General features: G+C 40.3%; 5 protein-coding genes, 2 long non-coding RNA genes and 1 pseudogene across 8 annotated transcripts; 7 read left to right on the top strand and 1 right to left on the bottom strand.

Moving 5' to 3' along the window:
• Positions 1–2: 2 nt before the first annotated feature.
• Positions 3–1,230, top strand: LOC129598411 (uncharacterized). Its single transcript, XM_055496302.1, has 6 exons — positions 3–61; positions 161–415; positions 493–595; positions 654–699; positions 775–1,115; positions 1,225–1,230. Exons 1-6 carry the CDS (start codon positions 3–5, stop codon positions 1,228–1,230), a joined length of 810 nt encoding a protein of 269 aa, XP_055352277.1.
• A 1,301-nt stretch (positions 1,231–2,531) lies between these two features.
• LOC129598397 (uncharacterized) lies at positions 2,532–3,838 on the top strand. Its single transcript, XR_008691688.1, has 4 exons — positions 2,532–2,569; positions 3,023–3,102; positions 3,197–3,358; positions 3,716–3,838. It is a non-coding gene; the product is annotated as an uncharacterized LOC129598397 (long non-coding RNA).
• A 97-nt stretch (positions 3,839–3,935) lies between these two features.
• Positions 3,936–6,714, top strand: LOC129598410 (NADH dehydrogenase [ubiquinone] iron-sulfur protein 2, mitochondrial-like; annotated as a pseudogene).
• Positions 6,715–6,764: 50 nt separating this feature from the next.
• On the top strand, positions 6,765–8,163 carry LOC129598403 (uncharacterized). Its single transcript, XR_008691690.1, has 3 exons — positions 6,765–6,846; positions 6,920–7,188; positions 7,504–8,163. It is a non-coding gene; the product is annotated as an uncharacterized LOC129598403 (long non-coding RNA).
• Positions 8,164–8,202: 39 nt separating this feature from the next.
• Positions 8,203–9,657, top strand: LOC129598409 (uncharacterized). The gene is made up of 7 exons (XM_055496301.1): positions 8,203–8,277; positions 8,377–8,631; positions 8,709–8,811; positions 8,870–8,915; positions 8,992–9,335; positions 9,528–9,594; positions 9,641–9,657. Exons 1-7 carry the CDS (start codon positions 8,219–8,221, stop codon positions 9,655–9,657), a joined length of 891 nt encoding a protein of 296 aa, XP_055352276.1. The 5' UTR covers positions 8,203–8,218.
• Positions 9,658–11,198, top strand: LOC129598408 (uncharacterized). Its single transcript, XM_055496299.1, has 5 exons — positions 9,658–9,758; positions 9,925–10,327; positions 10,386–10,514; positions 10,574–10,992; positions 11,132–11,198. Exons 1-5 carry the CDS (start codon positions 9,658–9,660, stop codon positions 11,196–11,198), a joined length of 1,119 nt encoding a protein of 372 aa, XP_055352274.1.
• A 4,942-nt stretch (positions 11,199–16,140) lies between these two features.
• LOC129598387 (elongation of very long chain fatty acids protein 2-like) lies at positions 16,141–21,506 on the top strand. Of its 2 annotated transcripts, none has more exons than XM_055496267.1 (7): positions 16,141–16,629; positions 17,705–17,927; positions 19,135–19,215; positions 19,284–19,418; positions 20,059–20,095; positions 20,162–20,286; positions 20,875–21,506. In XM_055496267.1, the coding sequence occupies exons 2-7, from the start codon at positions 17,766–17,768 to the stop codon at positions 21,118–21,120; spliced, it is 786 nt and encodes a 261-aa protein (XP_055352242.1). In that variant the 5' UTR covers positions 16,141–16,629; positions 17,705–17,765; the 3' UTR covers positions 21,121–21,506. The 2 variants fall into 2 exon arrangements, with proteins under 2 accessions (XP_055352242.1, XP_055352241.1); XM_055496266.1 differs by having other exon boundaries at positions 16,142–16,629; positions 17,740–17,927.
• A 398-nt stretch (positions 21,507–21,904) lies between these two features.
• On the bottom strand, positions 21,905–24,056 carry LOC129598390 (40S ribosomal protein S12-like). The gene is made up of 6 exons (XM_055496278.1): positions 23,917–24,056; positions 23,783–23,825; positions 23,273–23,434; positions 23,080–23,182; positions 22,688–22,789; positions 21,905–22,117 (listed from the first exon to the last, which is right to left on the bottom strand). Exons 2-6 carry the CDS (start codon positions 23,800–23,802, stop codon positions 22,028–22,030), a joined length of 477 nt encoding a protein of 158 aa, XP_055352253.1. The 5' UTR covers positions 23,803–23,825; positions 23,917–24,056; the 3' UTR covers positions 21,905–22,027.
• Between the last annotated feature and the right edge of the window lie 395 nt (positions 24,057–24,451).

The raw sequence follows: 24,451 nt of genomic DNA, 5'->3' as shown, positions 1-24,451 counted from the left end.
CCATGGATGTCTATTTGTTCCGCTACCGAGACAAGAATGCTATTCCAACACAACGAGCGCGGTAAGTTTACCAGCTATGCGCATACGGCTTGCAATTTAAGAACACGTGTGCGTTAAACGGTTATCACAAGCTGTAATGTTTCTGGCATGTTTTATACAGTGAGGGCAAAACCGAATTGGAATTAATGCGATTTTGTGGATTGATTAAACGCGTCAATTTTCAAGAGCTCAGTGGACAGCACATTCGAATGAAAATCAACGAAGAGTTCGCCAATTTCTTGCAAGGCAGGGAATGGATTCTGCTTAGTCGTATTGTGGTAGATCCCAATAACCCGGATCGCGTTTACCTCTCCGGGAAGCACATCTTCCCAGCAAATTTGCCGACAGAGTCTCCATCATGGGCGTTCCAGCAGATGTAAGCGAATAACGTATCATTTATTTACAGCCATTAGATGAGAAAATTAGTTTGAATTAATTTGGCGATAAATGCAGGTATTCGGAAAATCCAAATCGCGAAACTGTAAATCGCATGTACATTGCGGCCGACAGCGGAATCATCAACATTTCACGAGAACTTGTCGAGAGATTTGCTGAGGTAAACAGAATTCGGGAATGAAGATGTATCCGGTTGATTAAGTTCATATGTTTTCCAGTCCGAAGGGAAGACTGTTGAAGAGCTGGGACTGCGTGGTTTTACCGGTGAGTATGAGTGTGTGCAACTTGGAGGTTTCGACATGAAGCTGTCAAAAGCTACAAGTTTTGTTATATTTTTAGATGAATTAAACGGTAACAGTGGGATGAGCAACATTTTACGATCCTTCGGCGCCAGTACGTCGCGATTAAGCGGCGCCAGTACATCGGGATTGTCAAGCCAGCGTACTTCTGATTTGGCTGCTCGTAATAACTCTATATTTGACGTTTCACCCTCCTCGTCGCCTCAACCAGTGCGCCGTGGCACTGTTGCGGCCCAGCTAAACCAAGATGTCAGTGGTATTCATCGAAGTCTCCGATCCACTGTGCCTATCATCTACGTTCCTTCAGATGAAAGTGATGCGGAAGATGCACTTGAAAACAGCGGCGCCAGTGAAATCGCAAACCACCAGTTGCCTGCTAAAGTGAGTGAGCTAATTTAAAATTTAAATTTAATTACAATTAATTAATTTAAAATAATTCGAATGTTCAAAGTGAGCGAATTAAAAATAATTCAAACGCTTTTCTTCGTAGTTTTGATATTTTTTTGTTTTCTTCGATTAACTCGATAAATTGTCTATGATCCAAAATTGGTGTATACTGTCGTAACTTTCTAGCGAATGCGCGTGGGAAACTTTCCTGACCAGGAAGATAGTTGCCCTCGGTTGTAATATCTTTCGTTTTAATTGTAGTTTTCAACGATTAGTGATGCTGATTTGGATTTATTGATTGCGGGAATTTTGGAATCATTTCCAAATGTCGGATACCGTTATATTTTTGGACAGCTTAAGACTGGAGGATTGTACATCCAGCGCAGGAGAATACTTTCATCGTTGCGAAGAATTGATCCGTACGGAGTTGCTAACAGATATCTCACTTTTGTTCCCCGAAGAGTATATTCTAATCCTGGTCCGAACGCTTTATGGCACATGGATGGGAATCACAAGTTGGTTCGCTGGGGATTCGTTATACATGGAATTATAGACGGATATTCCAGGACGATTATTTCTCTCATTGTTGCAACGAACAATCGAGCTAGTACAGTGCTGGAAGCGTTCCTGTCTGGTGCGGAAGAGTGGGGTGCGCCTTCTAGAGTGAGAAGCGATTGCGGAGGTGAAAATGCGTTTAAAGTAAAATTTTGATTTTTGTCATAATTTTCACCCTTTTGGTTTTTTGCTACAGCGCTTTTTTGGTACAATACGATTTCACGTTTTAAGTTTGCCGGTTATATAACTGCTCTCTAAAATATATTTCAATTAGGGAAAATTTTGGAGTTGCACGCTGGATGGAACACTATATGGGACCAAATCGCGCGAGTATTATAATGGGACCATCGGTTCACAATCAACGGATAGAACGGCTGTGGAGAGACCTTGGCCGCGTTGTTATCAAGTTATTTCGGTCTGTATTCATCCATATGGAAAATATGGGGATTTTGGATTATACAAATCCTCGACATGATGATTCTGCATTTAGTCTACTTGGACAGGATTCAAGATCAGCTGAATCAGTTTACTGAGTTTTTAATAATCACAAACTCCGGACGGAGCATGAGCGTTCTCCAAGACAACTTTTATACTCGGCTGCCATGAAAAAGGGTTAAAAGGTTTTCCGCTGCAGCAACTATTAACGGCAGGTGACGAGCTGCCTGAAACAGATGTGGATGCGCCTCAAGATTTTCCGGACTTTATAAGGAATCAAGTGGCTCATTCTAGAGATGCTGTTCCGGTAATGGACATCATCAGTAGCTTTCCTGCTGAAGCTGATTTCATAAGGGCGAATATGGATGTGCGAGCGAGTGATGGATTTTATGGAATTAATGTTTTCAAGCAGCGAAAGAACTTTTAGAAGAACATTTCCACTGAAAGAAATCGCGTCGGTAAGTAGACTGGCAAGTAGTACATCAACTCGTGCATAATGTGACTTGCTGCATGGGCCTTTTAAGTTTTGTTTGTAATGTTGTTGACTTTCAAGTAGCCTACTCCATACGAACATTTTAAATGTTTGGCGTTTTAGTTTTCTCTCAAACTTGTTAACTCTAGTGAGTGTACTTGTGTTGAAAACGTACACAAATAAATAATAATCATTAAAAGTTTAAAACAGTGAATTATCTCTGCTCAGCTAATTCTGTGCGTCATCAGCTATGCGGACGGTTATTCTTGAAAGAACACTTACTGTTAGTACTTTTACGATTACTAAGTGCTTTGTAAAAAATTACAACATTTGTATCGTAAAGCTTAGTTACGTAATCCTGCGCTGTAAAGTGTGGAAGGTATACCAGATTATACGTATCATATCTCAGTATCCGAAAGATAATGTTTATTTTCTTCAGGTTTCTTTCCAGCAGTGTAAACCGCAGGCGATATCATGGGTTGAGCCCTACGATTGTATGGCAGAAAAGCGCCTATCGTTGTGAGTTTCTGTTCTAAATTTTGTTTCATGTTATGTCGGTGTAAATTGGATGTCCCAACACGCATTTGTATTATATTGCGCGCTCCGGTTACAGATTCTTCAGTTTCATTAACACGGAGTTTCGACAGGCAGCTCTGCCAACCGCAACCAATATTGCTATTCGGCAATCATATTTCTCGCGAGTCGCGACATTTTGCGGAACCTGTGGCCTGTGTCTCTCGGTCAGGCGAGGGACATGTGGACGGGATACTATTCCGTAAGTGCGGTGCAGTACGTTTCGGCTTCGCGTAGGAGAAAGCCGTGTAATACCGTCATCCTCATTTGAGAGTCAGATGGCCTGGGCATTGACTCATTTATTTTCTATTCACAATTAGAGAATTTAATTTGTCAACCGTCGTAATAGGCTGCAGTATCTTATGAGTTGCCATAACCTGCTCTGTAGAATAAGGCTGGATAGTTGATCTGAGACAGGTTAAAGTGGCACGGTGGCGTGCTTTATTAAAGACATTTCTTTCTTGTTCATTCTTTAGGTTTTCAAATGCACAACCAAAGCCGTTCTCCCTCGAATACAAAAGCCTGCTTGTTAGAACTAATTGTTCCGCTTTTTTTGTAGAGTGCCCGACCCACACAGTGGAAACTGGAAAGTGATGCTAAACTTAGATAAACCACACACGGTTTTCTTGTGGCCGTCAAGATTTGTTGGGATTCTTATTTTAAATTAGCCTGAAGATAAGCCTCGCCTTGGGAAAACATGATATCGTGTCCACCAGCAGTAAGCCCATATAGGCAGCGCATCTATGCCTGTGGTGATGTTTTGTTGTGAATATTAAGTAATGGAACGGGCTGTTGCAGTGGCGACTGTTCCTGTGGAGAAGAAAATGCGCAATATCCCGCAATTTGGGCCCGCAACATCCCGCAGCGCACGGTGTATTACGTTTGGTTTTGGAGTTAGACGGAAAGGCGGGTTAATTCTTTTGCGTTATGCTTCGTATCTGCCTTAGCACAATGTCTTTTGCTGTCGTCCAGACATGCTGTACAGGAAATACCCGATTTGCTGGCTATGCAAGCATTTTGGACAGCGTGAATTTTAAAATTTGTATGGATGTTTTTCTTGCAGACGGTGGTGCGGGCTGATCCCCATATTGGGTTGCTGCATCGCGCCACGGAGAAGTTAATCAAGTGTAAAACCTACATGCAGGTTCTGACGTACATGGACCGTCTGGATTACGTGTCCATGTTGTGCAATGAGCAGTGCTTCTCCCTGGCTATTGAGAAATTATTAAATATCGATATTCCGGTATTCCCATATCGGTATTCGGTATTCCCATCCGTGCGGAATGGATTATAGGTGGGTTTTTGTTAATTTCTTTCGCTTTCCAAAAGCGAATAGAGCATTTTTTTGTTACTTCTTTCTAACAGATCTTTTAACGTACATTGCTGATTACTGTAACTCCGTTCTCCGTAAGTGTTAAAATGTGCTGGGTTTTTCTGCAGTTTTATTCGGAGAACTTACTCGTATTTTAAATTACAATACGCATGCCCTGAATATCAGAGCAATGACGCCTTTTTTCTGGTTGTTTGAGGAATGCGAAAAGGTACTTACATATTATTCTGCAATAAGTCGACGTCGCTGATTTATTAACAACAGCAAGTGAGGAACTGCAGTGTACTGTAATTTTATTGTAATTAATATGAATCTAATTAGTTTTCTTATGAGTACTGTAACAGGTGGAAAAAGCAAAGCAAGAATGGCACTGATAAATGTTTGCACCCTTTAGTTGTGTGAATTTTTGAACGATTATCCGGCGCCCGGATGCACGCGAATTATGCTTGTCCCGGTGGAGTGCAGTACGATTTGCCGTTGGGATTGACGGATGACATCTACGACTGGGCTATTAAGTATAACCAACGCCTGGATGAACTGGAAGATTTCCTTACTGGTAATCGTATCTGGAAAGCCCGAACTGTCGGCACTGGAACGGTGTCGGCGGAGGACGCGCTTGCTTATGAGATGAGGTGTGTCTCGTTGATTTTGATGTTTTGCTGGCATTGCATGTTTCAGTTTCTTTAGAGCTACGAGAAGAATTGACAATGTTGGAAAGATTGGTATAGTTTTGCACCTTAATTTAACTCATACGTAGTGCATACACATTTAAGTCGTACGCACACATTCCTTGAAATCATACTGTTTCATTCCGAATTAAATACTCGCAAGAATTATGCTGACATGAAAACTTGTGAATTCGTTCTTACAGTGGTGCGATGTACGAGGATCCGGCATCAAAAGAAATTTGCGTAAAGTGCAGCCGTACGATGCATACAATCAAGTGGAGTTTGATGTTCCCATCGGTTCACACTGGGATTGCTACGATCGCTACCTGGTGCGCGTGGAGGAATGCGCCAGTCGCTGCGGATCATCCATCAGTGCCTGAATAAAATGCCACCTGGCGAGATCAAAGTGGACGATACAAGGTGGTGCATCCCTCTCGAAAGGTAATGAAGGTATGCTTACGACCGTGTCGTACGGTGCATGGTGGTTTCTTGTAAAATGGGTAAATTGGTCAAATTAGTGCACAAATAATTTTATGAAGTAGAAAGGCATATAATTAAAACAATTATTTAGATGCGCAACGTTAGTGGTAATGTAAGTATTCGGCAGCATATTACGATAGTATGTGGATGTTCTGACAGCACGTATCGAAGCCGATAGGTTATTTCTCATGAGCTTGTTCGGTCAAAACGGTGCTAAGAGAATCCCATTTTGAGGAGGCTTTCACTTGGTCACCGAATGTGATCTCATTAGCATGTCCGTATTACCCAGTGAAAGCACATCTGCACACTGTTTGAGTGTGTAATGGTATGTGAAGTTTTCGATTCACGATTTTAATTTCCGTGAAATTCTGTGAATACTGCAGCTTACTTAACGGTCGCTATTTTCGTCGCCTCCTCTCTTATTTTCGCTATGTTTAAGTATTCCGCACGTACGTTCACAGAACAGCGCCAGTATGGCTTTCACATTTTCATACTTTTGCATAATACTTATGCCATGATAACCCGGTTCACTGGAAAAATCTGCTGTTTGCAGGAATCGGTGGAGGCCTTAATCCATCATTTCAAGGTTGTACACCGAAGGCGTCCAAGCCCCGCCCGGCTTCACCTACACCGCCGTGGAGGCGCCCAAAGGAGAGTTCGGGATCTACCTGGTGTCGGACGGCACCAGCCGCCCCATGCCGCTGTAAAATCAAGGCGCCCGGCTTCACGCATCTCGCGGCCATCAATCATATCGGTAAGCAGCACAGATGTTGGCCGACATTGTGGCCATCATCGGGGCACTGGATATCGTCTTCGGGAAGTGGATCGTTAGATGTGTCGAAGCAGACTGTGTACAGGTTTAAACTAACGCAATGTCAGTGTGTTGTACTCCTGTATGATTTAGTGTGTTTTTCACCTGTGTCGTTTACACAATGACAAATGCTAGAGGAGATACCATGTAGTTGATGTTGACAGTTATGGTGGCTTAATTGGTTGTAATTCCTAAAGACGTTTATTAAAAGAACGGTTGTGTTTAGTATGGTTGTTGCTGGTTGTTAAGTTCCTTCACTTCCATTTTATACCGTGTGAGGTAATATTTAGTGTCTGAGCGACAGTGCCGCATTTTTTGTAGCAGGAATTGTGGAATGATGCGGGCGATCTCTGGCTTGGTCTGCGTTGCCGTGCTAGTGCGGTCGGGATGTTTTCTTTCCGGTCAGACTCAGAACGTTGCACATAATAAATGTTGCACATAATGAAACGGTAATGTTGTGCATAATTATGTCAGGCCTCGATAACGGATATGGACTTCTGCTACCGGCAAACACTGAATCTCTTCCGCAGTGAACTCTCCAATCCAACCGCTGAACTGTCCGACAGCATACCCGGCTACCGCACCACGCAAATGAAAGTGCGGAATGCCTTACTCGATCTGGGCGTGCCGGGACCCACGAGCCTCATCACGGACCGCGGGCACACTACGCTACGCACTACAATCGTTCTTTCCGCTCTTCCAGAATACCGGCATCACGGAGCAGGGCGATCCGATCTGGCCAGGTGGGCGATTACTCCTAGAAACCGGCATACAATAGAAACAATGAATTTTTAGCGGCACGTTAGTTTCAAAGCTGCCGCCGGTGGGCTGTTCTCTGCATTCCCACGAACAGACCGCTAAATTTTGCGAGTAGCCATTGGTTAACATTGCGTGAACTGGATTTCATTGGACACTTCCAAATGAACACGCCTGCAGAAGGAGCGATCATTACTGCGATTGCTAGTGTAGGCGGCTAAAGTTTGGGCAAAAATTTAATTGCAGTTTTTTAACTGATGAGTTAATTTGAACCTTTAATTGTCAATGCAACATTTTTCCAGTTAGCCGAAAACATGGCGGATCCTGCGATGTGGAAATACAAGTGTATGGCTTCTGCTTGCGGATGTATAATCTCTACTCCAGAAGAAGTGGATTTTTCGTACCGAGCCCAAGGAAGCACCAAATGTGAGGAAGAGACATGTAAGCATTATTTGGGGAATCATAGGTTGATCAACTATATGGACATTCTGGGCCGTCAAGTGGACATCCAACGCAGTGCACCTGCCAGCGGTTCGATTGAAGGCGTCAATACCACGCAAGCCCCTGTTACGATCAATAACAGCGCAGCCGCCAACAGCTATACGCCGCATTCGCGTGGAGCAGTTCAACATGACGGTAGATCATTTGGACAAAGCATAACTGGCGCTCCAGAAGTCCGAGGCAACACTGGAAATGGTATGCAGGTAGCGCGAATTCAGCAGCCGGGAATGCAGCTAGCCCGCATGCAGCAGCCTGGAGTACAGCATGGACTGAATCCTCAGAATGCTGGATTTAGTGGCGGACGCCAGAGTATTGGACTTCAAGGGTCACGGTCGCGTCCATCTGCACCATATGGTTATCCACCAGGCGGATCGTTCGGACAGTCTCCGTTGCAAGGCGCCCGTGGCGGGGGACGTGGAGCAAGACGCCAAAGTCTCGGAATGTTCCGTTCACCTGCTAGTTCAACGCCCGCGCAGCGAAATGTCTTGAAGTTCCCAGGTCGCTTTCGAATATCCCATGGATGTCTATTTGTTCCGCTACCGAGACAAGAATGCTATTCCAACACAACGAGCGCGGTAAGTTTACCAGCTATGCGCATACGGCTTGCAATTTAAGAACACGTGTGCGTTAAACGGTTATCACAAGCTGTAATGTTTCTGGCATGTTTTATACAGTGAGGGCAAAACCGAATTGGAATTAATGCGATTTTGTGGATTGATTAAACGCGTCAATTTTCAAGAGCTCAGTGGACAGCACATTCGAATGAAAATCAACGAAGAGTTCGCCAATTTCTTGCAAGGCAGGGAATGGATTCTGCTTAGTCGTATTGTGGTGGATCCCAATAACCCGGATCGCGTTTACCTCTCCGGGAAGCACATCTTCCCAGCAAATTTGCCGACAGAGTCTCCATCATGGGCGTTCCAGCAGATGTAAGCGAATAACGTATCATTTATTTACAGCCATTAGATGAGAAAATTAGTTTGAATTAATTTGGCGATAAATGCAGGTATTCGGAAAATCCAAATCGCGAAACTGTAAATCGCATGTACATTGCGGCCGACAGCGGAATCATCAACATTTCACGAGAACTTGTCGAGAGATTTGCTGAGGTAAACAGAATTCGGGAATGAAGATGTATCCGGTTGATTAAGTTCATATGTTTTCCAGTCCGAAGGGAAGACTGTTGAAGAGCTGGGACTGCGTGGTTTTACCGGTGAGTATGAGTGTGTGCAACTTGGAGGTTTCGACATGAAGCTGTCAAAAAAGCTACAAGTTTTGTTATATTTTAGATGAATTAAACGGTAACAGTGGGATGAGCAACATTTTACGATCCTTCGGCGCCAGTACGTCGCGATTAAGCGGCGCCAGTACATCGGGATTGTCAAGCCAGCGTACTTCTGATTTGGCTGCTCGTAATAACTCTATATTTGACGTTTCACCCTCCTCGTCGCCTCAACCAGTGCGCCGTGGCACTGTTGCGGCCCAGCTAAACCAAGATGTCAGTGGTATTCATCGAAGTCTCCGATCCACTGTGCCTATCATCTACGTTCCTTCAGATGAAAGTGATGCGGAAGATGTTGCACTTGAAAACAGCGGCGCCAGTGAAATCGCAAACCACCAGTTGCCTGCTAAAGTGAGTGAGCTAATTTAAAATTTAAATTTAATTACAATTAATTAATTTAAAATAATTCGAATGTTCAAAGTGAGCGAATTAAAAATAATTCAAACGCTTTTCTTCGTAGTTTTGATATTTTTTTGTTTTCTTCGATTAACTCGATAAATTGTCTATGATCCAAAATTGGTGTATATTGTCGTAACTTTCTAGCGAATGCGCGTGGGAAACTTTCCTGACCAGGAAGAAAACGCTGTGGAAGCATCGGTGGAGCAGTTGCGTAAGCAATTGTGTGTAAGGTCACCGGACGAGAACCCATGTTCAAGTCGAATTACGTGTTTGAATGGATTCCGGGAACGATAACGTCCAGAACTGGATCGACTTCCACTATGCGCATGGTCCTAATTTGGCTGATGGGGGAAGGCCATGTATTCAAATCGAAGAGTAAGCAAACTGTTCAGAAATTCTTGCAAATGTTTTAGCAAGTGAAAAGGGCGCTGCAAGACATTTATTATGCTAGCCGCTAAAACTGCTGTCAGAAAGGCTTATACTGGTACACACCGTGTTTGTTAAAAATGCATTTGTCTCTATGGTGAATGATTTGCTGTAGTGCAACTGACTTGGACGGCCCGTATAAGGAGGTCATGACGAAGCTTGGTCAAGCATTTCTTCACTACCGCATCCCGGATTTAGGCATTACGTTGTTCGAACAATGTGCAACAGTTGTATTAATATCGTCGGATGCCATTGTCACCGAAGCGGGACATTCTGCACTTCGAGCATTCGGACACTTATTGCGAGATTCAGTTTTACATGGAGCGCCCTTCGTTACTTGGTTGAACTCTTCAGTGTTCCGCTACTTGTTGAATCTTCCCATTGAGGTCAATGATATTTTCTCGTTCAGTCCCGGTATCGGCAGTATGATCGATGGCATTATGTCTGGTGTGGGACCTGTCGTGCTGGAGAACGAGGAAGCGCTGAGGGAGTGGGCTGATTTGAATCTGAAATTCCCGGTAAGATAACGAGATAACCATGTTAAAACAGCGGTATGATTGATTAGTTGTATTGCAGTGTGCTGTCCTTCTGGAACACGGACGTGAGCAACTGTGCAGACTAATTGCGGAATTTGAACTGGTCCACAAACGTGCCGGGAATTTGAAGTATGTCTACGAGGGACTGGTAGCCGGAAAAATGTACAAGGTAAAATGTGACACTTTTTTGCGGTTTTGAAAAGTTTTCAATACTGTAGTCTTATACAGGAACTGATGGCGTTTCGCTCCGACTGGAAACGCTTTGAGCCGCAGCTGTACCGCGCTGTGATGGAGGGCAAAGATCTGCTGGAGCAGTTCAAAACGTTGAACGAAGATACTGCGGATGACGAAGAAATCCAGACAATGGCATGGCTTGATGACATAATTTTGGAAGAGTTTAGCCAGCACGAACGCAAGCAACTGTTACGATTTATCACCGGATCGTACATGGTACCTGCAACGCCAAAGATTGAAGTTTCATTCACATTCGCACGGGACGGAAACCGACGTCCAACCGCTACGACCTGTACTAACAAGCTGACTCTTCCGAGCGGATGCATGAGCAAAGAGCAACTACTGGAAGGTTTGCGGGACTGTATTGCGTCAGTGGATAATGAAATGCAGGGCATTTCCAGTTTAACTGAATCGTAAGCAACAACTTTTCTCCATTTGCAGTTCTTTACCAGCGTAATTCATGTAGCTTTACAAGCGGTACTGATACGGTGATGTTTTTTCACAGGTACTGGTACATGGTATGCAGTTTATTGTGGAAAACTGGAATTGCAGATTAAACGGAACTGCGGAATTGCGGATTAAGCGGCATCACTATGACGCTGGAATGAGCTATACCTGAACGAAATGAGTCGTGTTCATGTCAATATTGAGATTTTTAGCTTTTGTGATTTTGCTTTGTCGGCATTCTCCTACAATTATGTCGATTTGAATTAGAACGTCATTAAGATATAATAATAAGCTTCGATTTATTAATTTTAGCTTTTGAGATTTGCTTGCTTGGCAGCGACTGACTTCAGAATAATGATGTGCATTTATGGAATGCCTTTTGCTGTGCTGGTTATCAGTGTTCCAGTAACTAATTGTGAAACTGAAACGATTTTGATTAAATGCGCCGTTCGTCAGCCAAAAAAACTGATACCGACTACTCAGAGACAAGTAGAAATTCGCCAGGTAACTGTTTTGAAATTGGACACTAGACTATAGAATTTGGTGTTGAAAACAGTGCCTTAAAATTAACTGATTCGTTGAGATACACCTTTGACCTGGATGGTTTCTAAACATTTTTGCTAAAAAGACTTACTAAAATTTAATTTCTTTCTACAGCCATTGTAAAAATATTCGTTACAGGTTTACGTCTTCTGAAAATATAAATTCAATATATCTCAATAAAAGACTTCCGTTACCAGCATTTTGTGCCTTATCTTACTACATTAAATATCTGACTAAACATTTCGTTTCCGTCGACCAGCATCTGACTGAACAAATATCATATGCCTTGTTTTACAAGCACTGGTTCGAAAAACGATGCGAAATTCTTACTAATTGCCTTTTGTAGGACATGCGCTGTTGACTGTACCTGCTAGCATGCGCACAAACGGCAAAGACAAAGAGAAAGAATCCCGTGTTCCCTCTCCGCCCTACAAACGCGTCAAACTGGACAGCGGTGAGATGGCCTTTCCCGCCAAGCCGAAGGTGCGGTCCGCCAATGGCCGGCTACCATTTCCCGATGCACCGGAGGATTTCTTCTACCATCTCTCACCGCATACGAAGAAAGAACGCCGCAAAGCCATCACCACCGCCGAACTGAAGAAGGCAGGTCGTGCCCAGCGGTTAATGTTCACCTTCCTGCCCAACCCGGCCGGCTGCATCACTTCCTCTCCATCGTCCCGACACAGGCGGTGAATGACGACGTGGTGGTGATGCCTTGAAAGAGGGAAACAGAGCGAAATACCTCGTTCTCTTGGGCTTGAAGAACAGTTTGTGTCATTTGCTTTTTTACGGTTAATGTCGGATGAGCTCTGTGTTTTATTGTTATTTTGTGAATTTTTTTGTTAGGTGCGGCTTTTTTTATTGGTTATACCATTCTCTACCTTAGTACCCGTATTAGCACAAAATTAGATTTTGTTAGCTGCACTGACTGTACTGTGCATTGGTGAATGCATACTTTGTTGTTTTTTATTGTCTGCATGCCGTGTTTTTCTTTGATGTTAGTACATAACAAAATTTGTGACATTTGATCTTAATGGATAACGGAAAAGTACCATAAATTATTGTGTAATACCAACGACATTTTGTGGAATCTTAAGGTGCGTGGAAAACACGAAATGCGCCTTTATTTTGCAAATAAATTGAACCTTGGTGTGAATTTCTATGTCGTTCTTAATTAGATGTATAGTAAGCATGAAGTGTGCGGTCGTACTATTTGTTTTGATTTTGATGCCGGACAGTAGATTTTCGATTTATCGTCAAACACACCCAGAAAAAACCATACAAGAAGTGGAATGTGAATGCATGATAAAGAGTGCACACCATGCACAAACCACTCACAGCGATGTTGTTTTATGTTAACTGCATAGCATATGCCCTTACTTTATCGTATTACACTGATATTATTTGGTTTATTAAATATTTAAAATGTCAACTTTGGTAAAATGTCGCGCATTTCAGCACGACTGACTAGCACAAAGCTGCACACCACATACACATTATAAATTCGCCGTTTTTCCTGCGCACTGCACTGAAGGACAGTTTCGAAAGGTCAAGTGCGCGCGCACATCTTTTATATCAGCCGGCACACGTTATTTCTGCTGTTGGGCTGATCGGCTTCCGTTTCATCCAGGGAATCGGTTTCTATCACGACGACATTGTCGTGTGCACCACTGAACAGCAAACGGACCAGTGTACTGCCGCAGAATCCCAAATGTCTCTTCTACAACAATATACATCATTCACTTTTGATATTGCTAATAGCAATATTAGTGCTACGGTATATAGCAATTTGCTATATACCGTACATAGTCGTGTGACCTTTAAGGGAAATATTTTCCTTTTCTCCGCACACATATATATGTCCGCCTAACTTCGCCCGCGCTGGCGCCGCATAACTATTTGAAGGTGATCATATTGTTGACAGAGATGTTGCTTCCGCCTTTAATCTCCATGTAATCCCCTTTCCCGTATGGATTACAAACCTATGGATGCGCAACAAATAACATAACGTGATCAGAGATTTGACGAGGAAGGACATATAATAAAATTTAATAAGTCCTGTTATATAAATAAAATAAGGCTTCCGACGCAAAAAAAGAAAACTGCGTGCCAGAGAGATGTCTCGGATCCATATGTTAATGACGTAAAGTTATGTGAAAGTACAGCATCCTTACACACTTCGTTCTGTTTGTTGCGACCGAATCGAAAATATTTTCAAAATGCCGAAAAATACTCTAATGTATATGCTTTATTTTGCTTCTGACAATTAAAAGACCGTTTGTTATTAAATCAGATGATATTTTGAAATTTCCGTACAGCGCACTCAGCGCAGATACATAAACATACACTTTTTTCGTGTGATGCATTCTGCCCGGTTTATAAAATTTTAACTAATGTTGAGTAATATTGAACCTGCTGTGAAACTGATTATTGTTCACGCGTGCAGAAAATTGTACACAAACTTCCCGCATTCCCGGCAAACAAACAGCTGGAGAGATCACATACTCAAGTATTGATTCCGAGCATGCGCGTCACTAGCAGGTAGCATTGCCGCCAATTTCGCAAAATAACCGATAATTAGCGCATAATGCAGTAGTAATGCACATGTAAATTAACACTGGTGCTGGTCAGCGTGACAGCCCAAGTGGTCGCGGGACATTTCGTCGTGGGACATATCGCCACAGGTTTTCGTTGCAGCGGCTAATTTGTTTTGGGACAACTCGTTATGCAGCCGTTTTGTTGGATGATATTTGGTCGTCCGACATTTGGGGAGCCAAAAATTATCGACTGGTTTATGACAACGAACAGTCATATGACTATTTGCCACAAAAACGGGTTGTCCTTAGACGAAATGTCCGTACAACCAAATGTCCCGCGACGACCTGTCGCGTAGCCCTGGTCAGCAGTAAAAGGTCAACGTAGGTTGCCATATGTGGCGGCATGAGGTGTAGTTATTGGGCGGTTACAATACTTACATCTAAGCGCTTTTATTACGCAGGCCTTACGATTACAACGTACACATTTACAGATTTAAGGCACAATATTTCTGAGAATCGCGGCCAGAACCTCTCGATGAGAGAATTCAATGCGGCAGGGATTGCCTAATATTCGGAATGCCTGGCATCATCATCCAAAACCAAATGCGTAGTATAATGTATCGTGCTGTCTTCATAATTTGTTATAAAATCAGTGTTGTCCAAGCATTAATTCTATAACTGCACTTTTACGTACTGTACTCTGAAAGTTTTATACAAAAAATTAAACTTGACTAAACTTTTCTGCTTCCACAATACAGAATAATTTGTGGCTGGAATAAAGTTTAATTTTCTTACATTGTATTTAGTGAGTGGCTGTCTTTGTGCAATCACGCAAAATTTCCTATTTATGTAAATTGCTGCTCATTCTTCTTTACTCGTCTCCTGACCTTTACTGCGGATTTAAACCAGCTGCGTTAGGATCTGCATCTATCCAGTTATTAAACCATAAAGAATCGCACAAGTGCAATTAATTGATCTTATTGTCCACATTAGCATTTTCCGATAAACACCGGGTTTTATACATCTGCAGGCTGCAAAGTGACATCCTGTGGTAGAGACATAACATCAACGGTACCCACACCAGCCTGTTCCTTCTTTTCTGCCAGTTGTGTGAGTTTCTTCTCTTTCTCTCGGCGATTTTTGAACCAAGTCCCAACTCGTTTTTGCCCGTGCCCTGTGGCTTCCAGGTTGACCGATCTTTTCAGCGATATGCGTGCGGGCCACGGAATGAGGAATTTTCAGCCCAGCATTATAATAAGCCAACATAATATCGATCTGAAACTGCTGAAAATGCTCTTTAGTGGCGTGCTGGCGGATGTCAGGGTTCTCCAGAACTTCTCCATGGACTTCCATTTTCCAAATGAAAAATCAAATAACTGCCACTGCAATAAAAAATTCCTAGGAAACCTAAGGAACGGGAAGAACGGACAGAACCGAGTTTTACAAGGTGGACGCATATTCGCAAGTACAGTACTGTAAAACTGGCAACACTGAATAAATCTGGCCAGTGAATATTGACAGATTATCGTGAAAACCGCTGAGTTATCATTGTCGAGTCGAACGTGTTGAACGCAAGACCGTTGCCTTTAGTCGCTCTTCCGGTGCACGGTGCGGCGGTTACATATTGGAAATCATTGATTGTCGATCGTTGGTTTTTAAACACTGAACTTAAATCAAGTGATTGAAAATCAGTAAAGCGCAATCTTTGATGAAGCAAAATCAGTGGTACAAAATCAACGATTGATAATCATTGATTCTAAATCAATGATAGAAAATCATTGATGTCAGTTCACACTACTGAAAATCGTTGAATGAAAATCACTGAACTTAAATCAATGGTTAGAAATCACGGAGTCGAAAAATCATGACTTGGAAATCAGTGATTCGCAATCATTGATGTAAAAATCATTGATTTCAGATCATGGTGTTTGAAAATCATCGATTTGTAATCGTTGATTTTAAGACAAAGAATTTGAAATCAAAGTTTAAAATCAACAAAACTCGCGGCCATTCGGAATTCCATATCTTTCCGCTTTCGTTCTTTGTGCGATCTGTAGTCTTTGGAGCGTGAACCGTTCCGTGTGTTTTGGAAAACCTTTCTATCGATACCATCTCCCAGTTGATAAACACTGCAGTCTGTAACGTTACAGCGTAACAACATTCGATCGCTATCCGACTGTCTAGCAACTGCAACGCCAACCAAAGAAAATGCTGCTGACTCTCGCAATGTGTGCTGTTATGTGGCGTGACGCAGGACCCTACCACGTGCAGTTTATCAGGCATTTATCCGCGTGAAGAAAACATTTTTTTCTCTCGCCCATTGCAGCGGAGGATGGACGCGGAGGGAATGGGACGCGATGCGGACTGGATAGCGGCCGACGGCTCAGCACCCCCCGCGCTGGACGACGGCGAGCTGGGGGTGGTCCCGGGTGCGGAGACCGCCGACGGATGCCGGGAATTTATCCCTGAGTTTCCTGGCGGGGAAGTACGAGGAGATGGCGCAGAAAGTGTATGATAACGGCGGTAAGGCGAAGTTTAATGAAAACGCAGAACCTGAGTTATATCCAGGGTTTCACATTTCAGGCTTCAAATTAGATTGTTTCCAAATCAGACGGGGCTGTAAAAACTGAAACGGTTGCAAATAAAAATTTTTATTTTTAAATTATTCTTCACAGTAGTTTTAGATCGAGAAATATGAGCAAAAGAATAAAATTAATTGCAATGGAATAACTGTTGAAAAATATTTCCGTAAATTATAAAATAATTATAAATACATATTATGTTTCAGTCAATTTATATTTATTTTTATTTATCTTTGTAAATTAATATTATAGTTTTTTAATATAGTTTGTTAAATATTTTTACTTCATTTAATTTTGTTGTTTGTTGATTTACAATAAATCATCAGAAAATATTCGCGGAATAAATTTAAATATCCCATATTATTGTAATTGGTGTTTGTTTATTTGTGTTGGAGATTCCATGAAAATTTAACTGGCTTGAGATACATCCAAAATTTATCTGATACGTCTAGGTAATTACGTAGTGAACCTTATGAAAACCTCATATTGAAAATTTGATTTTGCTTGTTGTTAGCCGATTCCGTTGCGTGAACGCTGTGCCGTTGTGTTGGTTTCTTAGTAGAGTGACTGCTCAGGCGTTTAGGTTACGCGTCACTGCAGTGTCTTAAAGTGAAAAGATTGCCGTAAAGCCCAGTGAAATTTCAGCAGATTTAAATAAATTAGTTTTTAATAATTAAAATAATATTAATTAATTAATAAATTATTTTTTAATTTACGCTAATTTTTACGGCATAGTTAGATTTTTCTGACGTATTTTTTCCAGAAGAAATCCTTATGTGCTCGGTTAAAAATGAAAAACTGTATCAGAGGATCGGATAAATATTCTCATAATTTATTTATAAATTATAGATGAAAATTATTGTTACTACTACGCAGAATTACTGTTTTATTTTGTATATGTGATAATGTAATAGAAATATACTGTAAATTAAAAATATTACAACATAAAATTATTGTCCAAACGGTTGGAAAAAGTATATAAGAATAAATACAAAAAATTCTGCCGTTCGTGATAGTGAAGAGCCATAATGCAGAGCACTGTGCTGGGCAGATGTGCGCTCGCGGGATCTGTTGCTGATGGGGAAAATGGATCTGGTGCTGGGCATCACGGCCGGCTACCTGCTCTTCGTGTGGCTCGGGCCGCGGATCATGCGGCAGCGTCCGGCGTGTGAATTGCGCCGGTTAATGCTGGTCTACAACGTCGTCATGGTCGTCTGGTCCGGCTGGATGTTCGCTGAAGTGAGTGCCAATAACGGGCAAATCGTAGAGCAGTGGCTTTGCGTTTTGGGAATATTCACAATTAAAGCCAACAGTGCTAATGGCTACGGAGAGTATCGTTAATTTTTAATAAAGCAAAACTCAAAAGTAAATAAAAAGTGAATTAAAAATTAATTTGAATAAAAAGTAAAATGGTAGTGGTCGTCTGGTCCGGCTGGATGTTCGCTGAAGTACGCCTCGTACATGTGTGGTTAAACGTAGAACAGTGGCTCCAGCATGCACTGATTCCTCAACCTGCTCGGTTGCATGCAGTAGTATCGGTCTAATTTAATCATGGGCAATAATAAATTTAACAGGTTAGATTTTTTTATGTTATCAAGATATTTTTATTGAATTTTCAAATTTTGATTTTAATTTAAATTACATTACCTGCCGTAACGGGATTTTTTGTTAACAAAAAATATTTATCGGAGTTTTACACATCGTGATGAATTTCACAGATTTTCAATTTTCGAATTTGAGTTACAAGTAGACTAAATTATATTTAATAAACAGGTTTTTTATGTTATCAACTATCAAGAAATATTCACTGAATTTTATAAATTTTGGATAAGCAAATTTTTCTTTTAAATTTTTGAATTTTTCGAATTTTGTAAATTCTGCTGTGGCATTTTTTTGCGTTGGTATAGTTGATTTTTCGAACATCTCCAAGTTGTAGGTCAACATTTTTCTTTTAATGTTTTTGCCATTTTTGACCATTGAACTGTTTCTCGGGATTGTGGATTTCAGTGTGGGGCAATCCACAAATACAAAATACATTTTGATTATGTGATTGAAAATAGTATAATTTTTTCGACAGTTTTTAAAATTCAGAAAGTTGATAAAAACCAATTAAAAACTTCAGCAAATGAGGAATAAATTCCAAAGCACCTAAAAATTAATTTTAAAACATGTTCTTTTGAAAGAATCCACAATTAGAAAATAAAATGTTATTAAAATTATAATTTGATAATTTTAAATACTTTTTCTAAATTACTGAAGAAATTAAATAGATTAAAAATTCAAAGAAAAGGAATAACATTTAAAGCGATTTAAAAATTATTTTTAAAAAAAGCTACATTGTTTGTAAATAAATTCCAAAACATTCCAAAAATATGGTTGAAAAAGTTGGATGAATATTGGATAAAATTAGCAGCGTGAGATTATGTGGATGTGTGTGGTGTTGCAGCTGTTAATCAACAGTCAACTGGCCGGCTACAATTATTTCTGCACACCCTACTCGGTGTCCTTCGCCCCGACGGAACTGCGCGTAAGTCGCGACTGATACAAAAATTAAATTCCGATTTATCCGAAATAAATCCGCTCTTTTACTGCCAGATTGTGCGAGCGCTATGGGCGTATTATGTGTCGAAAGCGGTGGAATTCCTGGACACAGTGTTTATGGTGTTAAAGAAGAAGGAGAAACAGCTGACCTTTCTCCATGTCTACCATCATGCCGTCATGTTCCCGCTGGTCAGTGCACATTTTTTCTAAATTTTTTAACAATAAAAACATTAATTACAGAATTAAAATTATTATTTTAAATTATTTTCTCAACGCTTTCCGTGCACAGCGTTTTATACTTTTTTATTCCTGAATTTATTATTCTTGCCGTCACATTGATGTCCATTTTTTCCACAGTTACAGTAAAAAGGAAAATTAAAATTAAATTTTTTAAATTTAAAAAATCGCAGTGAATAAATTATTTCATAAGAATTTTGCTCTGCGATTGTTTCAATGGATAATTATTCTTAGGAAATGTTTTTGATTTCGGATTTCCCTCTTTTCCGCATGATTAAAAATTCATCAGATGAAAATTATTCCTAAATAAATTATCGAAGAATTATCTCCGCTTTAATTTTTTGAAATTTATTTAGTATAAGGTTATTTACATTATATTTTATGTTTTTTAGGTGTGCTGTCAAATGGGGATTTTTTTTGACAGTTTTTAAGCGCTTTAGGATTTAATTCTCATTCTCGGAAATTTTAATGTATTTTTCCCTCAGAAAAAAATTTCTAATTTCGATTTTTAAATAATTTGACAAGCGCAGTCTGTGTTTAGCCGGTTTGAAGGCAGTATGATTTATTACGTTTAATTTTTCCTGTTTTTCAGTGGTATTTTGTGATGATGGACGGACCCTGTTGTCAAGGTATGTTATTAAAAAATTTTGATATTTTCCATTTTTTCGCTACGTTGATTTTTAATATTTTTGCAGCGGTGTTCAGCGCGATGTTGAACAGTTTTGTCCACGTGGTCATGTACTCGTACTACGCGCTGGCGCTCTTCCCGGCGCTGCACCCGTATCTCTGGTGGAAGCGCTATCTCACGCAGCTCCAACTGGTACGACCCACAAAAAATTTTATAAATAATGCAAAACAATTTGTATTTTATTATTAATTTTTTTACAGGAATTTTTTTAATAACTGCAGAAATTACAACTGGGTTTTTCTTGTAATACTAATTTGTTTTAATTTACACGAATTGATTAATGATTGTTTTTCCGTTTTATATGTCCGTATTATTATGTGATTTTATTTTTAATTATTTTTTAAATTACCGCGATTTTATTGTTAATTGATTTTCTGTTTTATGTGTCCGTATTTATTATGTGATTTTCTTTCTAATATTTTTTATGACACGACTCTATAATTAATTGATTTTTTTGTATGTTCCTGTTTACATATTCCGCAGGCTGTTCGCATTTAATTTACTTATTAATAATTTGCTATAGTTGTGAAATTGGAATTTAATTTTAATTATAATAATCAGTTCACCCGAACAGCCGGCATTAATTATTAATTTTAATACCTTTATAATTTATCCAGAAATTAATTGATAATTTTATTGATTAATTTCTTTAAAATATGTATATATTATTAAAATATTGCTATATAACTTGATAATTCCGCATAATTTTGGTTGATACAGGTGCAGTTTTTGTGCGTAATCACGGCGACACTGACGGGTTTATTAACCGGCTGCGATTATCCGTTCTGGCTGCACGTGGTCAACATCGCCTTCCTAGTTTCCCTGGTCATCCTTTTCTCGCGCTTCTACATTTCCGCCTATATTCGCCGCTACCGCACACCGCCGGCATCGCGGCCGGCATCCGCCAAAATTCCCCTAAATAAACCCGAACCGCCTGTACTGCATTTACGTCCTAAAGCCGAATAATTCAGCGCAGTATTTTTTCCATGATTTTTTTATTATTTGTTTCTAATTTCCGGTATTTATCCGCCACGTTCCTGCCGTTATATTTCCTATTTTTTTTTCTGTGTGATAAAAAGAATCAAATCTGTCCTGTATTAGTTTCTACTGGGATATATAAAAAAAATAATTCTGCATTTTTTCCTTATTTTTCTGCTGGTGAATAATCGAAAAATAATTCTATTTTTGCGTGTTTTTCGACTGGAAAAAATTCTGTTGTCTTCCTGATTTTTGGTCTCTACAAAAATGCCGTTTTTTTATCCATTTTGATGACTTTTCGACGTTTGTATTTTTGGTAGATTTTTACATTTGTACAACAAGTGCAACGCAGCGAAATAAAAGCGAAACCTTCGGATCATTTTTCTCTAATTTTTTTTTATTATTTTGTTCATAATTTTCTGGATTTATCGCCACGTTCCTGCCACAACAATTCCCATTTTTTCTGCTGATAAAAAATGACAAAATTTGTTTGCTGTATTACATTTCGCTAGTAAAAATGTTAGAAAATAATAATTACGCATTTTTCCCCTAATTTTTCTACTATGTAGAAAATATTAAAATTAATTCGGAATTGTTTTTATTTATTTTTTACTGGACAGAATATTTCTCTTTTTTCCTATTTTTTATCTTTACAGAAATACAGACTTTTTTATTCCTTATAAATGCGAATTTTACGTATGTATTTTATGGCAAATTTGTAAATTTGCACGGAATCAAAAGGCAACGAAACAACGCACAACACGCCGCTGCGCAATAATTTCTTTTTATTGGAGAAATCGCCGCATGTGCCGGTTTCAACAACAAATCAGGCCGACTAACTCGCCAGAAAGCATCTGCATTACAAAAAAAAACAGACATGTGCCCTCCTGCGCCGTTAATCCTCCTCATCGTCGCCGCCGCCTCCACCCGCCTTCTTGAAATAATTCCGTAGAATTTCATGTGCTGCGCCTTCTTTACCATAATCCTGTTAAAAAAAAATTAAAATCAGAAAAAATTCCCAGCAAATTAAACAAAAATAAATTAGAATAAAACTCCCGACAAATCAAACAAAAATAAATGAGAATAAAATTCATAATAAATCAAACAAAAATAAATTAGAACAAAATTCCCAACAAATCGAACAAAAATAAATTAGAATAAAATCCCAACAAACTAACCAAAAATATACAAACGGCAAGAAAATGTAGAACATTAATACCAAAAAGCTTGAAAAAATATTTGGAATATTTTTTAATTATGGTAAATTAGAATCCATCAACAAAACAAAATGAAACAGATAATTTCCAAATTAAATCAGAATAATTGTTGGCTTACTGTGACTATCAACACAACAAAAACAGGAAAATAAATCGGGAAAAATCGGAATAAAATGCCCAATAAGTTCAACAAAATTACAATAAACGGCAAGAAAACTGAAGAACATTATGCAATAAATTTGAGGAAATATTTTTTAATTACGACAAGTTATAATTCATCAACAAAATAAAATGCAACAGTTTATTTCCGAATTAAATTAGAATAATCGGTGCCTTACTTTGACTACAACACAGGAGCAACGGACGACCTTCCGCGGTTTGCCTTCCTTGTCCAATTTGCAAAGACCGACATACTCTCCCAATTTCTTGTTATCATCCACCTGCCAATATTGCGCAAATTACCAATCACCGATAACACACAGTCGCGTATCGAATACATGCAAAAACGTCGTTAAATTATGCGCATATGCTTACGTTTCTGTTTACATACAGTGCTAAACCATGCTTAATTACAGGGAACATTATCTCACCACTAAATTCATTCAATTACCGCGCATTATGCATATGATCCGTACTTACAGTATCCTAAATTATGCTAAGTTACCGGGATCAGCTGACTTCCGCTATATTTTATTTATAAATCAGGAATTTGTGAAATATCCGCACTTACCCTGATTAGATTTATGTTGTGCTCCTTGCAGAGAGCTTCCACTAGTTTAACATACATGGGCTCGTCACAGTTTTTGGCCAAAACACATAAAACTGCATGGCGTCTGCAAAGCAAGGCGGGAAAGAGTCAGAATACGGTAAAAACTAAGCAATGACGACGTGGAACCCAACGGGTGCTATCGCGGAAAACTTACTTATCCAGCGCCTTGGCGCATTCATGGATGCCACGGGCTAATCCATCATAAACACGGGCCGTCTTCAGCACCTCCTGCAGTGCGGTGGTGAGGTCCATGGGGCCTTTCTCGACGGCGGGAGCGGCCGCGGCAGCGTCCTCCACCTGGACGTCCTCTCCATCTCTGCCAACCGTCAAATCGGTCAAAATCATGTTATACACATGCAAAACCATTCCCATGCATTTTGCACACGTTACCCAAACATTTCTCTATTTTTAGAAATCAGAAGAAATGCAGGCTGGGTTATTTCTAATTTTTAAAAGGAATTTATCAGCGAGAAACCGAGAAAACGGCGATTTTTTGGTTGGGTCGCTACTCTCTCCGTTTACAAAGTCAAAATGCAAAAGTTCTACGGCTGAGTTTTTAAAAAAAATAAAGGATAGATTGTAGAAGGTTTCCGCATAAATATTACATAGGTTGATGGACGGGATGAATGGCAAGGGGCTGGGGAACCCGGGAGATATCACTTACCGTTCCTCTGTGTCAGACATTCTGCTACACTTTGGAAGTCCTTCTGCAAGGCAAATTTCACTCTTTGCACACCGTTCGTTCGCTCACATTGGCTTCAACAACACGTCACACAACACAAGCGGGCCACTACTTACAATGGAGTTGGGAAAATAAATTACGATACGAAAATTTGCGGGGGGACCTTATGAAAAGGTCCAAAATGGGGAAAAGAATCAAGAATCCTCTGTCAAGCGCCGGATGGAACTGAAATTCTATTCCACGCCGCTGTCGGCTATATCGGGCCGAAGCGTGCTGGAGCGGCGGTCTGCGCCGGCTCCGCGTGGCAAGCCGTGCCGATCAAAGACGATGGGCGGGGTGAAGTATACGGCGCAAGCAGAGCACCGCTTGTTACAGCCGTATACATCCAAGCGCTAAGTATACCGAATGTTCTAGTGTGCGCCGGGTTTATCGCAGCAGTGTGTATTTGCCTTATGCTATGTGCTATGAACGCCATCTTGTCAGCCGGAATCCATGTAAACCGCATATTTTGCAATACGGGCAGTACAGAAAACTCACCAGCACACTCCACGTTTATTTCCGTCGGGTTATTTTATTATTTTATCAGCTGATGGAAATTAAAAACGCCATTAAACGATGTAATTCGATATGATTATCATAAAAAATTAATTT

This window comes from Paramacrobiotus metropolitanus, unplaced genomic scaffold, assembly GCF_019649055.1.
Source record: "Paramacrobiotus metropolitanus isolate TYO unplaced genomic scaffold, Prichtersi_v1.0 Parri_scaffold0000121, whole genome shotgun sequence".
Classification (NCBI taxonomy): Eukaryota; Metazoa; Tardigrada; class Eutardigrada; order Parachela; family Macrobiotidae; genus Paramacrobiotus; species Paramacrobiotus metropolitanus.
This window is presented reverse-complemented; position numbering and strand designations above follow the sequence as displayed.

Bases quoted from the DNA above. Each gene is read 5' to 3' on its own strand.
- LOC129598411 (XM_055496302.1), top strand. From the start codon at position 3: ATGGATGTCTATTTGTTCCGCTACCGAGACAAGAATGCTATTCCAACA. The intron at 416-492 runs GTAAGCGAATAA...CGATAAATGCAG, and splicing joins TCATGGGCGTTCCAGCAGAT to GTATTCGGAAAATCCAAATC. The intron at 700-774 runs GTGAGTATGAGT...TTATATTTTTAG, and splicing joins GGGACTGCGTGGTTTTACCG to ATGAATTAAACGGTAACAGT.
- LOC129598409 (XM_055496301.1), top strand. From the start codon at position 8,219: ATGGATGTCTATTTGTTCCGCTACCGAGACAAGAATGCTATTCCAACA. The intron at 8,812-8,869 runs GTAAACAGAATT...TATGTTTTCCAG, and splicing joins TTGTCGAGAGATTTGCTGAG to TCCGAAGGGAAGACTGTTGA. The intron at 9,336-9,527 runs GTGAGTGAGCTA...GTAACTTTCTAG, and splicing joins ACCACCAGTTGCCTGCTAAA to CGAATGCGCGTGGGAAACTT.
- LOC129598408 (XM_055496299.1), top strand. From the start codon at position 9,658: ATGGATTCCGGGAACGATAACGTCCAGAACTGGATCGACTTCCACTAT. The intron at 9,759-9,924 runs GTAAGCAAACTG...GATTTGCTGTAG, and splicing joins CCATGTATTCAAATCGAAGA to TGCAACTGACTTGGACGGCC. The intron at 10,993-11,131 runs GTAAGCAACAAC...CTGGAATTGCAG, and splicing joins ATTTCCAGTTTAACTGAATC to ATTAAACGGAACTGCGGAAT.
- LOC129598387 (XM_055496266.1), top strand. From the start codon at position 16,602: ATGGCGCAGAAAGTGTATGATAACGGCG. The intron at 16,630-17,739 runs GTAAGGCGAAGT...TGTGCTGGGCAG, and splicing joins GAAAGTGTATGATAACGGCG to ATGTGCGCTCGCGGGATCTG. The intron at 19,216-19,283 runs GTAAGTCGCGAC...TTTTACTGCCAG, and splicing joins TCGCCCCGACGGAACTGCGC to ATTGTGCGAGCGCTATGGGC.
- LOC129598390 (XM_055496278.1), bottom strand. From the start codon at position 23,802: ATGTCTGACACAGAGGAACG. The intron at 23,183-23,272 runs GTAAGTTTTCCG...CTTGCTTTGCAG, and splicing joins TGCGCCAAGGCGCTGGATAA to ACGCCATGCAGTTTTATGTG. The intron at 22,118-22,687 runs GTAAGGCACCGA...TTTTTTTAACAG, and splicing joins GCTCCTGTGTTGTAGTCAAA to GATTATGGTAAAGAAGGCGC.